The 18,495-nt window shown below is 44.1% G+C and overlaps 1 protein-coding gene across 2 annotated transcripts in view; it reads right to left on the reverse strand.

Moving 5' to 3' along the window:
• The window catches only part of FGD5 (FYVE, RhoGEF and PH domain containing 5), a 118,096-nt gene that overhangs the window by 61,729 nt on the left and 37,872 nt on the right, over window positions 1-18,495 (reverse strand). For both annotated transcript variants that reach the window (XM_087744645.1, XM_087744643.1), the window contains exon 3: window positions 8,210-8,339. In XM_087744645.1, coding sequence (XP_087600771.1) covers window positions 8,210-8,339 — 130 coding nt within the window. The remainder of the gene's footprint in view (window positions 1-8,209; window positions 8,340-18,495) is intronic.

Below are 18,495 nucleotides of genomic sequence, written 5' to 3' on the forward strand. Positions count from 1 at the left end.
CTCCATTGGCTAACAAACTGAGCCCTACAGCGCTCCTCCAAATGGATACCAAGTTTACTGATGGAAAACTAAGACCTAGAGATGACTTGTGACTTGCTCAAGAGTTTCTCCTCCAAGAGCTGATGTTTCCCAATGTATAATGAGGCACACCACTACCAGAAAGCTTTTGTTTAGAACAATAAAGACCTAAAAGCCTGAAGCTCTTTACAGAGCACAGGCCTGAGCAGCGCTGAAGTACTAGTCTTAGGTAGTTCAAACTGAAAAACTTTAGGTTTCATGTCCCTTTTATGCCTCCTGATAGAACAAACATTTGGGCTGAGAAGGGGCAAGTAGTGAATGGTGGAGAAAGGTGGCTAATGGCCCATACTGAGGGTGCTGATGTGGCACTTCACTGTTGCAGGATTCCCTTCTCTGTGCGGTAGTGATCCCATTATTGTCGGGATGATGTCTCCACACTGAGTCATTTATATGCTCTGGCTTTGTTCTGAGCAATGCCAAGGCATCTGACACGGACCCTAAGAGGCCATGTTTTGATTAGATGGTACTTCTGTGACAGTGCCAGTCACTCCCCTCTGAGCCCCGTGACAGCTCTCAGTTGTGCTGACCCAGCTGTTTGCAGGACCTTGATCAGAACCAGACTGGTCTCCTGATCCAGCTTAAAAAATTGTGGGGCTGGGGGTGAATCTGACTCCATGGGCTGGAACGGGGTTGTATGGCCTAAAAGCAGCACAAGTAGATCACAGAGCAGTTCATTAAAACTGAAGCATTAGTACTGTGCAAGCCACTCATCTGGAATACTCAGGGAGTAACCCTTTGCATTTCAAAAGCAGGGTAGCTACGCAAGACATAAAAGCAGCAGCTCCATTTTTGTATGTGCCACTGGCTTGCCATGCTGACATGGACAAACTGCATCTCTTCGTGCATTTTCCTACGTGTGTGTCTTGTTTCACAGACTCCTCAGGGTAGGTGCATTGTAGCTGGATGGTACCCAGCACAAGAGTGCTACTGTCACAATCAGAGGCTGACAGCAGTTTGCAAGCTTCAGCCTCTGAGCTGAGTGACTTCATAATGCTCCTTTTGTAATTATTATGAACTATGTAGCAGTTCACAGTGATGTCACAGTGGTGCCAACAGTAAACTGAGGCATTACAAGAACAAGTGACTTTTTCAGGCTGGCTCTGTGAATCAGTGAGAGAGAAGGAAAAGCAGTCCACATGTCCTGTCTCGCAGGCCCCTTCCTTGAAGAGCTAGATTGCAGCTCTCCCATGGAATGAATCTGTGTAATTATATAAATCAAGAGCTGTCCCTTGAAAGGCATCTGAATTAGGTGTTTCCTCAAGGCATACAAATCTGTCATTCCCAACTCCAGCATGTTTCAGTTTTGTGCGTGTGTGTGTGCATGTGTGTGTGTTTTAATATGTGAAGGTTAAAGGTTTGCAAAACAGAATGATTAATGGAGTCTGGAAACCAAGCCCACCCAGTGGAAATGGATAAGGAGCAGCAAAGGCAGTTTTATGTACTGCTGCCATGAGACAGTAGCGGCCCTGCTTGTTGTGAGACCTTTGTGGCTAAGCTTAGCATTCCCTGCTTGTGCAGGGCGCAGGTCCCCTCCATCTGCCATACTGGGTTGCTGCCCCCCTTTTTATCCACTGCCTTTTATTTTCATACCTGGGAGAAGGGTGGAGCATCCTACCTCCAGTGCTGCCTGCTCACAAGTACAGCAATTGGGATTGTTTCTGTATGAAGTTCCCCTTCATGCCCTCCTCCCATACAATGGTAATGAGCACCCCCCCAGTCTGACTAGCATTAGATATATTAAACCTAAAGTCCTACGTGACTAGCCAGAATGCTTTGGGTTTTCATTGGCATAAAATCCAGCCACATCTGGTCTGAATTCCCTTTATACCATTTTGCTCTGGTTACACACTATTCACCTCACTACTGACTTTCACGTTTTGCCACCAGGGTAAGATCACCTCTCTCCTATGCTGTCTGTATACAGTTCCTTGTAACATATTGCTGGTTTTAGACTAAACTCAACTCAGTATTTGCGTACAGATTGGTTTACTTTTAGATTTCCCATACGGCTAACTGACAGGCAGATCTGTGTTCTGGATGAAAGAAATGTCTTTATGTTCTAGCTATGGCTTTATTACTTGTCCTAGGATTTGTATTAATTTATTTCCTGAGTGCTTTATAGACTATAGTTCTTACAGGTATTCACCCAGATTAATCACATTCTTATTATTCTGCTGAGATTCCCTTCAGTTCTTCAGATCAAACTCCCTCCTGTGTTTACAGACACGTTTAAGAGAGCGTTTTTAATTGTTCCTTTGCCTAGCAGCTTAATGGAGGGTTTGCTATATGTCATTCCTAACTATAACAGAGTTCTTAAAATAGCTGATGTTGCTACAATATTCCTAGCACCCTGTTTACCCAGCCACTGCTTTCTCCTTCCAAAGGCACCCTGTAAAGAAAGACTCAGCTTCTAATCACTGTGGTGCAAATTGCGCAACTGATTGCAGTCTAAATGCCTTCCATTGACTATTGGGGTTATTTTTAAGCCTGTTACTTTGTTTGATCAGCACACCTTTAGCATGTGTGTGACAGTCTGGATCAAGCAGTGTGATGGAAATAGCTCTTGAAGCCCAGTCCAAGGCAACATACTTTATAGTGTTGTTACAGGACCGTCTGCATGGCTTTTTGCAAAATGCTGGAAAAATTAATTCTTAAATTGGCGGATGGGTTCCTGCCCCTTACCCATCCCCAGAGAACCCAAACTCCATGCTTCATCTCCATGTATTTCTTCAGAAAATTTTCACACCACCATGGGGCTTCTGCTGCATCTCCCTGCTGTGGTTTGTCCCACAGGTGTTTGCCCTTCCCCAAGCCTAACCTACTTCTCCAAGCAGAGCTGTTAATGTAGGGGTAGGAAGGCAGATGCACTCCTGATGATACCATCATCTTAGTGAATCCCTTGAAAGGCTTGGTGTTCCCACAGTGAACCTAAAGGTTAGTACCTAGCTTTCTGCCTTGCCTGCAAGTTTCATCTCTAATCTCCATCAGAGGTTTTTTTTCTCTTCTCTGGATCCAGCATAAAAGTCACTCCTCCCCCTGGGTCCTTATCTTCAGCCAGATGGAGGGTTACGGGTGGTAAAAGAATTGCCTTGGGGCTCACTTCAGTTTCGTAACAATTGGAGGTTGTAGGAGGTTAGTGACAAAAGGGGTCAACTGGCCAGAAGATCCAGTCTTAAAAAGTACCTACAAGAAAGGAACTGTCTGAAGACTCTTGCTTGAAGATTCTGACACTAAAATGAGAGGTGCAAGCTAGGGAGGGGTAGCTGATGATCCAGCATATGCAGCATCTTCCTCAAACTACCGAGGCAATTCAAAAAATCAGATCATAACCAGCAATAGGTGAAACCTACCAGCATGTGTTGATTTTAGTCCATTTCAAACCATGGAGCTGAGCTTCTCAAAAGTAGACTTTCAAGATTATATTGTCTCTATTTCTGATCTTTTTAAAACTGGAAATTCTGAGACTGCTACAAAAACTTAAGTTCTGTCAAAGGGAACTCAGTTTGAAGTTGGTGTCTAGTCAAATCTGAACCATTAAGCTCACTTCCTCTTTAATTCCTTTAATGCTCATTAGCTGGGTGGGTGCAAGACAGATTTATCTGGTTTTAGCAGTAAAAAACAATCACGAAGTTCAGGTTTGAATCCAGCTCAACGATGAGAGGAAAAATCTGGGGTTCTACATCCTGGACTTAGAGCATTTGTCTAGCGAGTGAAAGTTCAGAGGCAAATAAAATAAGGCGGATAAAAAGAAAGTCCTTATTTTATTTGATACAAGTTTTTTGTTCCTAACTGGAATCCCTAATTCCAATTTTTTTTTTTCTCTAGGCAGCTCAGATGCCATCATATAACCTTGAGAGCCCACTACAGAAAAGCCACGTGTCACCTTCTGATAAATTAGGAGGGATTTAATTAAATGAACATATATAAAAGACATATGATTGAGAGATGGCCCAGGAGCTCTTCTAAATTAGCTTAGCAGGAGAAAAAAAACAGAGCGACTCTCCGTCAGTAGTGTAAGTGAAGGGCATCGCTTTTTATAATATAACCAGGTAGAATCACAAAGGTTAAGAAAACTTACAGCCTCTGAGTTCTCTAAGTTGTTATCATATGCCAGCAGACTGAAGAGAAGGAAATAAAGTGTTTATTTAACCAGAAAGAATGAATTTTCACTGTTAGTCTTATACAGAAGAATCAAAACCACCGGGTGACTTCTGATGACAAATGCTGAGCTTCTCAGGGTCTGAGGTACTCCCAGTGGAATAAAGGCAAAAATTCGAAACCTACCTCCTGTTTTACATTTTTATACCTGCCCCATTCCAAATAGGTTTTTAGTAATAAAAATTCCTGTAACACAATAGAGATTAAAGCCCGTCTTTGTTTGCTCTTGAAAATAAAGCTGACAATGTAAAAAACACCTCAATATATATTATTGGCTATGATTCAAATTGTTTACAGAACAGGGGTTCCAGCAGGCCCTAAAAATTTCTCCACACTCATGTGAATCTGGTCCCCAGGAGAGAAGGGATTCAAAGGAGACAAGCTGTTGAAACAATACCAGGAAATGTGTGTACAAAGCTAATTTTTAATATTATATTTACTTATCAAAACGAGCCTTAAAAAGAAACATCAGAGGAAAAAATTCTGCTGCAAACTGAAAGTCTTGTGATTCTCTAGCAAGCAGGCTAGGAGAAAGCAGGTGAGAAAAACCAAAGCATGCTGCTTGCATTTTGGTACAGGAATTAAATCGTAACAGTGAAAGGCAGCAGGTGGAATCCAGCTCAATGCAAATAAAAATCATATATCTGAACACAGGGAGGAGATTTTATCATCTAGGCTGTTTCATGCCTTTATTTAAACCAAGTTTCCCTGAGGAGGAGAAAAACAGGAATCAAACCAACAAACCCGAGAAGGTTTTTTTTGTGTGTGCATATGTGGTTTTTAAAATCCAAATTCAGCTCTTAGTAGGCCAGCCCCAAACAGTTGTTTTAACAAGATTAGCTCATTTTGAAACCCGTGGTACTATTTTTGGCATCCAGACCAACATGTCTCTGCCAATTCTCCCCAAGTGACAGTGCTTCTGAACTCTTTAATGTTGTACAGCCACTCTGTGTTGTCCTGAGGATTTTGCTCCAAGGGATACATCGCTTCATCAGGGAGCTGGACAAGTTCCTTGCCCTTTGTCATTACAGGACAGGTTTTGACAGGGCAGCTAATGTTCCCTTGGCACCCAGAAGATTTGCGTGAGAAGACAATAAAAAGAGGCAGGAGCAATAGGCTAGGAGAAACAGTCCTCTGTCAGTCCTCTGTAAAGACACCAGTGCTTTCTGAGACAAGAGCTGTGGACAGATGGAATTTATCCCATTCACTCTTAATTACAGTGAACTGGAAGCCCTTGTCTCTGACAGAGAATCTGCAGCGTGGGCCGCATGAGACCTTGGAAGATTCCCATATCACTATTATTCTGTGGCTGGCATGGGCAAAAGACAACAGTTAAATATATTGCATCCTTCATGTCAGAACCTGGCACTGACTTTTCCCTAGAAAACTGGGTCTTCCCTGGCCATCTTTTGATTGTTGCTTCACACAGCCTGCAGCAGTGATGCTGAGGCTGCTACAGAGTGGCAAGAGAGTCCTGATGCTAGATGGCCTCTGACTGCCCAGATCAGGTATCTCCGTTAACAGATTGGGTCCTGGGGACAGCTGGGACACACGGGGTTGGACGGGATGCTCCCCAGGACCCCCTTAGTCTTCCCAAAGTGATGCCTGCCCTAGCGGGGCTACAAGAACAAAGACACTCAAAAGTGTCTCAGTGCCACTTCCCATCTCTAGATCTTTTCTTGGTCCCACATACAAGCATAGCCCCCTGACCTGGCTTACCAAGCAAATGGCTTATCCAGGGATGAAATTACTGCTGCTCCAATCTCTTTTTAAAGAGTCTGTAGCTACAGCCCAGTAGATTGCAGAGCGGCTAATCTTCCTACAGCCAGAATTATAACAGGCAGATCAGATTATGTCTACTTTCGTGGCCTGCTTCTTGGCAGGGTAAATAGCCACGTGCACTAATTCATCAGCCAGCTTGGAAATATGGCCTGTACTCAAATGGAGCTGTTTTAAGACAGCTCCCCAGGAGCTTGTGGAAGTCTGGTCCTGTCTACTGTGATCCTTGCTGACAATTAGCTTGGGAAGCAAAGGCCAGCCAAACAACCAGACCTGTTCTGATGTTCTCTGTCAGGCACGTGCAGACGTTTAGTTTGTATTTGCCTGAAGAGTGGGAGGGATACCGCCAGTTAGACTCTGAAGCACTTGCTTGTTCTGTAAGTGCTGCCGCCTCCTACGACAGCTACACAGTGTGGTAACCCCAGCACAACAGAACAATTAAAATGCATGAGATGCAATAAGGAAGCCATTTAGAAAACCATCATTTCCTAGTGTCTTGAGTAAACCCTACAAAAATGGCAATAAACTGGTTTTAGCAGCCTTGAATTTGCTTCCAAGTGCATAGTGATTGCATGCATTTCCCTTGTGAACTCAAGTCACAATTTTGTTGTCACCTCCACTGGCATCACAACTAAGAGATGCTGAGAAACCTGACCAGCTTAGATAACACACTAGTGTATGCTCTATAAACGCTAGTGGTTTGTCAGCTAACTAATACAACTGAAAGGAAAAATATTTTTCATTTAAGAGGGAATGTCAGAATTTAAAGGCTTTTCCCTTTCCAAAACAGTGTGAAAACAAACAACCAAAAAAATTTCATGAATCTCAGAGGAAGAAAGATAAGGTTGCTTGCAATTGTTTCATTTGTTTCATGTCAGCAAAGAGATCAAACCACAGTCTTTTCCACTGGTACCAGAGGCAGCTCAGCACCCTGCAAGGTAGACCTAAAAGTGATACAGCATACAGGGAAATCAAAGGATGCTATAATCCCTCGGAGATCAGAGCAAGAGCAATTTCATTTGCCCTTCGCTGTCATTCTGCTTGCAGTTTCTTTTTCTGTTTCTCAAGAACTAGTGTCCTTGGTAAGGGGAAAATTCTGCTCCCCACTCTCTCTACACCTGCCCCTAAAGAAAGCTTCACATTCTGGAAATGCCTGAAGAGATCTGATCTTCCTCGAATCAATATACTTATGCTTCTCCTTGACAGACTTGACCTTTATTCAGCCATCATTTGGTTTCGGAGGGGCATCTGCACAGACTTTTGCAGGCTCTGACACATGCCCATGACCAGACACAAGTCATCTACAATCAGGATGCCATATAGCTGTGCTGACACTGAGAGACCAGGCCAAAATGAATGGCAGAGCGAGGTGTAGGAAATCAGGATTTGCTGTTTTCCTATGCAGCCTTAGTTCCTAGGGCTCAAATCGGGAGACTTCAGAAGAACATACCCTTTTGTTGCATGCATACCAAATGGGCTATGCAGTGGGTGCTTGTACTCAGAGATAAAGCATTAGATTGTTAGGCTGATATTAGGTTTTAAGAACACACACGCACAAAAAATCTGTGAAAAACAAAGATAAATTTTTGCCTAGAACTGCTCAGTGCCATTTCTTTAACAACTGCACTGTTAGGCAGCTCACTGGAGGTTCAAACAGCCTTGTGTGGCCTTAAGCTGTGGTTACATTTCCATGGTCTTCTCCATAATCTGTTTAAGAGCTGTTTTATTCATCAGAAGTCAGTAAAATAAACCCAAACATGAGTGCATTTTCCCATGATGAGAGAATTTTGAGATGGCAGAGCCCTATTAGATAATTTACTCCATCTACCAGCCAGTGCAGAACTGGTCCCAGTAATGTATTTGTCATTGTTTTATTCAATGTAGTTTTAAAATTCTCAAGATAGATAGCAGCTAAATCCTTCTTCTGAGCGAGACATTCTTCCTGACATTCAAGTCAGGCCTTTCCTGCTGGCTGTGTTGCCTCCACTGTCCATCTTAGGACTGCAGTTCTTTGGCTTTGCCACATGCTCTATGGGCAAATTGTTGCTAGTGCACTGGGGGAGTAAAGGATTGATGGCTCTTACATTTCTAAATGAGCACCAGGCAAAGAACAGAGAGAGCTGAGAATCCAGGTTCTTCTGCAAATTGTTTCTCCCTCTTCAGGTTTCATGCATTCCCCATTTTTAGCTTTTACCTTGTTGATGAGGCTGGGATCGCCCGGACTGCTCTCGTCATCTTCTGAACTCTTCTGTTCCTCATCTGATGTCACGACCTCCGTCGGTATCACAGAGACTGGGCACACCTTGTAGGGCTCAGTGTAGGCACTGCAGAGAGAAAGAACAGACTAGCTCACTGGTGTTATTCCCAGACACTCACTCTTGCTCAGACATAACAAATCCACACATTGCCCAGAGATAACCAGGCAGGGGCAGGGAATCCCTGCAGACCTGCTAGTATTGGAAAGCAAGATTTCTCAAGCTTTGATTTTTTGGTGCCAGGTTCAACAGCAACCATTTAGGCAAGTAGAAGGATCTGAAAGGAGCAGTGGGAAGTTAACCGAACTTGTTCAAGCTTCCCCAGAAGATCAATGTTCTGGCTCAGTTTGGAGCAAAAAGTTCATTAGTTGCAACCAGAACTGCTTTGTTCCTCCCTAGTCAACTCCTCGAAATGGGTATAATAAAATCATACTAACATCTCCGTGCTCATTAAAAATGGAAGTTAGATATTGTAACAATGCGTTTCCTGGGAAAAGGTCAGAAGGATGAGGAAAGTATAATTGTAATACCAATGACATCAATTAAAGCACAAGGTACTCAGATCCCAGAATCCTTGAGTTGTTTCAAGGGAATCTGAATTCAGCTCCAGAAACCCAGAGAAAGCAATGTGATAAGAGTCCTGGATCTGGTGTGTAATACAGGCCAGTGGCTTCCCAGCATTTTCTTTTAGAAAAAAAATAACCTTTTTTTAAAATTAAAATTGCCAGCAATTTCAAAACCTCCACAGAGCATGACTAGAGGGAGGTTCTTGAGATGGTGCCTGCCCTTTCCCTTAGAAAGGTCCCTGTTATTGCTGATCTGAATATGCCTAGCTCCAAATTCCAGATACTGGATCCTGTTAAACCTTTGTCTGCTGAATTTGAGGCAGTCTTCCAAATTTTGTTACTGTGCAGGTGCTCACAGGCTGTATTCAGGTTGTCCCTTCATTTTGTCAGTTATATGAAATAGGTGAAGATCCTGGTGTCTTACTATGCCATGTCTCCTATAGAATCATAGAATCATCAGATTGTGTAGGTTGGAAAAGACCTTTAAGATCATCAAGTCCAACCGTTAACCTAGCACTGCCAAGTCCACCACTAAACCATGTCCCTAAGCACCACGTCTTCACGTCTTTTCAATAACCTCCAGGGATGGGGACTCAGCCACTCCCCTGGGCAGCCTGTTCCAGTGCCTGACTAGCCTTTCGGTGAAGAAATTTTTCCCAATATCCAATCTAAACCACCCCTGGCGCAACTTGAGCCCATTTCCTCTCGTCCTATCGCTTGTTACTTGGGAGAAGAGACCGACCCCCACCTCACTACAACCTCCTGTCAGGTAGTTGTAGAGAGCAATAAGGTCTCCCCTCAGCCTCCTTTTCTCCTGGCTAAACAACCCCAGCTCCCTCAGCCGCTCCTCAGAAGACTTGTGCTCTAGACCCTTCACCAGCTTCGTTGCCCTTCTTTGGACACGCTCCAGCACCTCCATGTCCTTCTTGTAGTGAGGGGCCCAAAACTGAACACAGTACTCGAGGTGCGGCCTCACCAGTGCAAGTACAGGGGGACGATCACCTCCCTGGTCCTGCTGGCCACACTATTCCTGATACAAGCCAGGATGGTGTTGGCCTTCTTGGCCACCTGGGCACACTGCCGGCTCATATTCAGCTGGCTGTTGACCAGCACCCCCAGGTCCTTTTCCATTGGGCAGCTTTCAGCCACTCATCCCCAAGCCTGTAGCATTGCATGGGGTTGTTGTGACCCAAGTACAGGACCCGGCACTCAGCCTTGTGGAACCTCATACAGTTGGCCTCAGCCCATCGATCCAGCCTGTCCAGGTCCCTCTGTAGGGCCTTCCTACCCTCCAGCAGATCAACACTCCCGCCCAACTTGGTGTCATCTGAACCTTACTGAGGGTGCACTCGATCCCCTCGTCCAGATCGTTGATAAAGGTATTAAACAGAACTGGCCCCAGTACTGAGCCCTGGGGAACACCACTTGTGACCAGCTGCCAACTGGATTTAACTCCATTCACCACAACTCTTTGGGCCCGGCCATCCAGCCAGTTTTTTACCCATCGAAGGGTACACCCGTCCTTTATGCCTTTCATAAACCCACGCTGACTGGGCCCAATCCTCTGGTTGTCCTGTATGAGCCGTGTGATGGCGCTCAAGATGATCTGCTCCATAACCTTCCCTGGCACTGAGGTCAGACTGACAGGCCTGTAGTTCCCTGGATCCTCCTTCCGGCCCTTCTTGTAGATGGGTGTCACATTTGCTGACCTCCAGTTGACTGGGACCTCCCTGGTGAGCCAGGATTGCTGATAAATGATGGGAAGTGGCTTGGTGAGCACTTCCACCAGCTCCCTCAGTACCCTTGGGTGGATCCCATCCAGCCCCATAGACTTGTGTGTGTCTAAATGGTGTAGCAGGTCACTGACCATTTCCCCTTGGATTATGGGGGCTTCATTCTGCTCCCCATCCCTGTCTTCCAGCTCAGGGGGCTGGGTACCCCGAGAACAACTGGTCTGACTATTAAAGACAGGCATCAAGTACCTCAGCCTTTTCCTCATCCTTTGTCACGGTTTCCCCCCGCGTCCAACAAAGGATGGAGATTCCCCTTAGCTCTCTTTTTGTTGTTAATGTATTTGTAAAAACATTTTTTATTGTCTTTTACCGCAATAGCCAGATTAAGTTCTAAATGGGCTTTGGCCCTTCTAATTTTCTCCCTGCATAACCTCCCAACATCCTTGTAGTCCTCCTGAGTTGCCTGCCCCTTCTTCCAAAGGTTATAAACTCTCCTATCATCGAATCATTCTAAAATCTCTGAACTTTTTCCAATTATCCATTAGCATTATCCAATTTACTAACCATTTTAGTGCCAGTTTTTACTACCAGCCAGCTTTAGTACTGTTCTTGGTACTGCAACACAAGACTCAATATTCCAGCACTGGCAAAAGAAGTGCCAAGTATACCAGTGGTAACACCCATCTATTCCTACCTGACTTTACTGTGTTTTTACAGATTAGTATTTTTGGCCACAGTATCATTCTGGGAGCTTATATACAGCTTATACACCACAGTGGCCCCAAGCCTTTTACATTTCCAGGGGCAGGTTCCAGCGTTCAGCCAACAGGGCAAGTCTGTTGTCTTGAGAAACAAAATCTGACATCTCCGTGTGTTCCAGCAGACATCTTGGCCAACCAGGTCAGTCTGTAACGTGGGCCTGGCTTACTCAGTGTATATGATTTCTTTAGTTCTCATTTCCTCTGAAACATTATTAATTTGCTTTCACAGGTCTGCCTCATCTCTTTGATCTCCCACTTGGGGATCCCAGATGTGAACAAATCCAAAGCTTCAAAGCCAATGCTAGAGTGACAGGAGGCTGGGCAAAGATGGGTTAATCTAAGTGGGAAGGCAATGAAGAAAGAGACTCCCAAGGCCACTGACCAGACTCATATTTCCTTTCGGAAAGGAAACTCTCTACATATCTGCATTCACTTCCAAGCTGCAAACAGAGCTCTCTGTCTCCCATGCAGGTGCAGCTGCCAGCCTTTCTTTTATGCTGCCAGCTTTGCCTTCATGTGCAGAGTCAAGGAGCTCTCACAAGCTGCCTGGTGCATTTGCCATGGCTGGGCGAAGAGCCAAGCACCAGCACTGTTCCTCACCATTGTCTTCTTTTGTTTTTTATTAGTGTCTGCAGTTTTTCAGTGTGGGCAGCATCACAGCACTTCCGAAAACCTGCCTAGCTACAACAACAAAAGGGCCTCAGCGCAAGTGAAAGCAACAGCAAGGCAGATACAGCAACAGCTCTGGAGGCTTATTAATAGTTTAGCCAGTCTCCCTCCTTACTTGCACAGCCTTTCTGCAATTTGTAATTGTTTGCCCCAGCAGACATGAAATTAAGGCCCTCCCTCCCTCCTTTTCTTTCTCTCTCTCTCTCTGAGATAAATGCATTATGTTAATGTAAGAACACATTATAATTTGGGAAGAATGCCTCAGTATGTTAGTCTGGTAATCATTATGAATGGCATTATTAAAGGCTTATACAGTAGCAAAACTTGCAATGTTGCTGAACTGTTGCATGGGCTTCATTTATAGCAGGCCTGCAGTCCAGTGGCACTGGCTTGTGTTTAAAGAGAAGTCCGAAAATGTTATGTGTCTCATTTGCCCGTGGGATGGGCGCAGGCATGTTTGTGCCACCCTCTCCATCCCGCCCTTCTCCAGCCACTCGAGCAGCACTCAGGTCTTCTGATACTGTTCTATACTGTCGTAGAGCTCCTGGGCAGTACACCTTTCCTGATACCCAGCATGTGTTTTACTCCAATGAATTCACACCCTTTCATCCATTTTATATGTCTATGCTCTTGTGGTCTCCTAGCAATCCTAGCTCCTGAAGACTTGAACTGTGCCCAGGAACTGGTCACCAAGTGAAGGTGCCCTGGGCAGCCTGATCTTCACTAATCCCACTGCCAGGTGCCTGGAGGAAAACACCAAGGATGCAGGGATAGGTGGCAGATGACTTCTGAGGCACAACAGGTTTCAGGAAATTTTATAAAAGGACAATATGGAGAGTAATTTTAATGCAAGGCAAGGTCTTACCCACAGAGCAAACCCTTCAGGTATGCCTAATTACCATAATTGCATATTAAGTCTTTCATCTTAGCACAAGCTGCTGTGCACCCTGTAAAAATCACCTGGACATGTTTTAGCACTTTCCAAGAGACTCTGTAGGTTGCTTTTGATGTTGGTAAACTGCTACTATTGGAGGAACCTTCCAACTTGATATTTGAGAACAGAAAAATAAACTGCTTTATAATAGAGTCACCAAGATTAATGGGATGTAACCACTGATCATGACAAGAGTCCATCTCTAATACTAGGGAAATAGTCACTGTAGTTCTAAAGCAGTTTAATCTCCATTGATCACAGAATGACGCAGGTTGGAAGGGACCTCTGGAGCTCATCTGGTCCAACCCCCTGCTCAGGCAGGGCCACCTAGAGCCAGCTGCCCAGGACCATGTTCAGGCAGCTTTTGAATATCACCGAGGATGGAGACTCCACAACCAGTGCTCAGTCACCCTCAGAGTGAAAAAGTGTTTCCTGATGTTCGCGGGAACCTCCTGTGGTTCAGTTTGTGCCCATTGCCTCCAGTCCTGTCACTGGGCACCACTGAGAAGAGCCTGGCTCCATCTTCTCTGTACCCTCCCTTCAGGTACCTATACCCATTGATGAGATCCCCCTGAGCCTTCTCTTCTCCCGGCTGAACAGTCCCAGCTCTCTCAGCCTCTCCTCAACTGTGAGGTGCTCCAGTCCCTTAATCATCCTTGTGGCCTTTTGTTGAACTCTCTCCAGTCTGTCCATGTCTCTCTTGTACTGGGGAGTCCAGCACTGGACACAGCACTCCAGGTGTGGCCTCACCAGTGCCAAGTAGAGGGGAAGGACCCCTCCCTCGACCTGCTGGCAACACTTTGCCTAATGCAGCCCAGGATACTGTTAGCCTTTCTCTGGGCACCTTGACTTTAGGTGTCTGTGAAGTACCTTTCAGTCTGGTTTTGTAAGGAATAACCCTTTCACGGACAAACAGTAACCTAACTTTATAAAGCTATGGTACAGCAGAACCACCGAGTTAAACTGCAAGCTGCAGCACAGGATAACACAAGGAGAGAACTCTGTTGGACAGGACAGAGGTTGCCAGCCCATTTCCCTCAGGAAACATGTCCAGATCACAAACCCCACAGTCACAGGTGGTACTTACTGGTTCCCAGTGACAGCTTCTGAGAGCAGCATTAGTATACAATCTTAAAAATGCACACAGAGATGAGAAATTACTTTCTGTAAGAGGATACAGAAACACTGAATTAAAACAACAACTGTTGTATTTGAGAAGAAGCTCAATTTCAGGAACTGTGTCATCTTTGCTAATGAGTTTCTAACATGCTCTCGAATGAAAGATTCTGTGAAATTACAAGATGATATAGGCTAGGAAAGAATAGTGATGAGTGCAATGATCTCATGAACCAAGAATGGGAATCATAGAATGGTTTGGGTTGGAAGGGACCTTTCAAGGCCATCTAGTCCAACCCCTCTGCAAAGAGCAGGGACATCTGCAACTAGTTCAGGTTGCCCAGAGCCCCGCCCAGCCTGACCTTGAAAGTTTCCAGGGATTGGCAACATACAGCCTCTCTGGGCAACCTGTTGCAGTGTTTCACCACCCTCATTATACAAAATTTCTTCCTTATATCTAGTCTAAATCTACCTCTTATAGTTTAAAACCATTACCCCTTGTCCTATTGCAACAGGCCCTACTAAAAACCCTGTGCCCATCTTTCTTATAAGCCCCCTTTAAGTATTGAAAGGCCGCAAAATCAGTGGTATCAACTTATATTATCTCATGGCAGTTTTCTGCAGAGCTCAATGAAGTTATTCTAGAAGAGTATCTGGCAACTACGTTCTGTCTTCCCAATACTGATTTGGACAGTGTCATCTCAGGCAAAATCAGGTGAGCTCACTATAGCAATTAGTTAGAAAAACATCATTCAGCCCAATGCACATCCTGATAGAAATCCCAGAATTTGTTCAGCTATTTTTAAAGTATATTGCAGGGAAATGGGGAAAACAGCTACAAGCAAAAGACTGTAATGCTGATGCTGCTTCTCTACTGGTAACAGGAAAGTGCAGATGGGATTTGTAAAGTAACTTAAGGCAGTTAGACACTAAAATCCCATTGAATTCCAGTTCCTTTAAATGTCTAGTAGTGCAAGCTTACACTGCTGAAGGTGGCTTTAGCTAGTTTTGTGCTGAAATTCCCAGCATTGTTCTTGTGGTTAGTTATAAGATTTACCCTACTATGGTGGAAATTAAAAGGAGCTAAGAATAGCTATTTTAGCCTAATGTTCAATTGCAGAAACTTTGGAAACCACTCCATCTAGATCTGTCCATCTGTGCTCTTGAAACATGTTTGGAACAGTCAGTAGCTTTTCAAGATGAATCCAATGTAATTCTCAGCTATCCTAGATATGCAGGAGACTCTTCAATGGCATACCAATGTCTTCTGACCTCTGTTGATTTCATATTTTGTTACCATCATCTCGGAACACTGAAAATGCTACACAGAATCATAGAATGCTTTGTGTTGGAAGGGGCCTTTAAAGATCATCTAGTCCAGCCCTCTCCCATGGGCAGGGACATCTTTCACTGGATCAGGTTGCTCAAAGCCCCATCCAATCTGACCTTGAACACCCCAATGATGGGGCACCCACAACTTCTCTGGGCAGCCTGTTCCAGTGTCTCACCACCCTCATAGTAAAATTTTCTTCCTTCTGTCCAATCTAAACCCACCCAACTTCAGTTTAAAACAGTTGCCCCTTGTTCTGTTACCACAGGCCTTAGTAAAAAGTCTCTCTCCATCTTTCTTGTAAGCTATTTTATAACTTAAGCCCCCTTTATATATTGAAAGGCTGCAATAAGGTCTCCATGGAGCCGCCTTTTCTCCAGGCTGAACCACCCCAACTCTCTCAGCCTTTCTTCACTGGAGAAGTGTTCCAGCACTTTGATCATTTTCGTGGCCTCCTCTGGACCCGCTCTAACAGGTCCGTGTCTTTCTTGTACTGGGGACCCCAGAGCTGGATGCAGTATTCCTGCTGGGGTCCAAAGCCGGAGGTAATTTACATTTGCTCTCCATTATTATTGCCTTCCAATCTACTAGCATGTTTCATGTAAGTAATTGCATTGAATGGGTCACTCCTAGTTTACCCCTGACCTCTTTGAGAAGATACTGCATGTCTTTGTATTTTTTTTGTTTTGATTTCTGTCCTGCAGAATAAGGGATCACTTCATTCTGACTACAGTCTTGGACTTGTCATTACATTCACATTTAGGGCAACTGTTGAACCTGTAGAAGATGGCATCTCTGGGTAGCTACAGTCCTCTGTAAACTTCCTTTGGTGCACTGTTGCAGTCCAGTTACCGTCAAGTTGTGCTGTTGTCTAGCTGCATTTCCAAGTATGAAAATCCTGAGCTCTAACCATGACATCTTTGTCATGATCAGTGGAGCCCCTAATTAATGTCTTGTTTATAACACAGAGACACATTGGGTCCTTTGGATGCAAAAATATTTTGCTGTGTTTAAACCTCACACTTCAATTTTTTCTAACTCAATCAGATAAGAGCATCATGAAATGATTGTAAAAGGCAGGGTTTTGTGTTCAGGCCTTGATTTCCTGATGTTCACAAATGTGGGAATCGGGTATTACATTCCCAAGTGCTAAGAATGCTTAACCAGTAAGACATGATGTTACATCAGGTCTCTGTCTTCACTGCAGTTTGTAACCTCTTTTTCTACCAACTGTGGCCTACCTTCTTCAAGGCAGTCTGCCCTGAGAAGTTAAGAAGTGTATTTGGGTCGTAACTCCGTAGCCCAGTGATTGAAATCTACATTCCACCCATCTGCCCCCATTCCCCTATTCACCTGGCCGAGCCCTTCTTTAGTTCCCACATCCTTAATCATCTACCACTTAATTACACCATGAACCTAGACATGCTTTTAAGGTAAGGAGACCTATACAAACTCACATGTAACCCATACGCCGATGGGCATAAATTTTTTCAGGCATCTGATTTTGGTTTTATTCTTTCCACAGAAAGAATTTTTTTTTGCTTTTATTCTTTCTCCTGTCATTTCCCTGACTCTGCCCTCCCTCCATCCTTGAAAGAGTGAGCAGCAAGGGTTGCAACTTTGCTAGGAAAGCATGTAGAAATTGTTGATCATGAGGTTTTTCTCAGTCAAAAAGTTGGACAGACCCCATGAGATGTCTCCAGCATAATATCTTCATGACCAAGTGTCTTCTGCAAATGTCAGTGGCATTATTAGGAAGTCTGGTTAAGGCTAAGAATTCATTAACTGTTGTAAGATATAAAGTGAGGCTGAGTTTCAGAGGAAGCGCGCTTTGGTTTCTTGGTGGAAGAGGAGCTGAGCAGTTCCTGATAAGAAAACCCAAGCAATACCTTGTATTTCACAATGAAATGGGTCTAGAAATGATGAAAAAAATCACAGACAGGACAGAATATGGGAAACTACCTCCAAATCTGTGATTAGGTCACTGCAACTGGGGATACAGGCCAGATTTCATAGTGATTGCCACCTTGACTGGGCAGGAACAAGTAGAGGAGTTTGACAGAAGAAGGAGTGAAATGTGAACAGGTACAGCTGCAGACATGATCAGTAAAGACTGCAGTTATGCACCTCACCAGCAAGTCTCAGTGGTTTGAATTGCAAACTCTGCTTCTTGCATAAACCTGTGACACAACAAATTGCTAGTTGTCCCAGTCACTTGCTATTTCATTTGCTTCTTCCCTTGAATCCAGATCAAGCAGGACAGTGCTGATAGCTGAATAGGAACTTATATCTTCTGTCTTTTCTCAAACAGCCTATTAGGAACTCATACCAGCTTCTGCACTGAACCTACAGCAGCTTGAGCTATCAGTGCTGCAGCGTTTCTCAGCTCAGCGGCCACCTAGTTGTTCCCTAGTGCTCGATTAAGAAAGGCAAAATGTCTTGATGTTGCCATCCCCACAGCACTAGGAATGTAGGGTTTGCCTTTGAATCCATCAGGTCTAGAAACCCCGTGCCCCAAGAAATCCTTGTACTTTTGAGGGCAGCAAAAATACACACAGTGTATAAAAAAACATTCCTGATCATTGTGGATAATCAGCATGGATTGGACACAAGTCAACAAGATGGTTTTTTGGAAGCAGCTACTATTTTGTTGTGCTGAATTGCAAGGAAAAAACCCACAACAACCCACAGCAGAGTTTTATTTGTTCTTTCACTAAGTTTATTGTCAGACTCCTGCAAAGAAAATGTCCCTCTAATGGGTCTGAGAATGGGGATAAATAAATAGATCTGTCACAAAAGGATATCTTACCTTCATTTTCCCTCTTATTCCTCCTCAGTGCCCAATGTCTTTACAGACCTGCCATAATAACATCGGTGTTTATTGAAACAACATGGTTGTTCACCAGCTACAGCAGTTTTCTCTTTCTCCCTCAGAGTTCAAATGAATCCTGACACTTTGTGTGACTTACAGGGTATATCTAAGTGCATGTAAGATGACACCATGCCAAATTCATTACCTGAAACTACACCTGCAACAAGGCTAAGATTTTCTATAAAATTAAGCATTATAATTATATAGAATATAATTAATAATTAAATAATTATGCATATATAAC

This window comes from Nipponia nippon, unplaced genomic scaffold, assembly GCF_047370975.1.
Source record: "Nipponia nippon isolate SJK-2023a ecotype South Korea unplaced genomic scaffold, ASM4737097v1 scaffold_9, whole genome shotgun sequence".
Lineage (NCBI taxonomy): Eukaryota > Metazoa > Chordata > Aves > Pelecaniformes > Threskiornithidae > Nipponia > Nipponia nippon.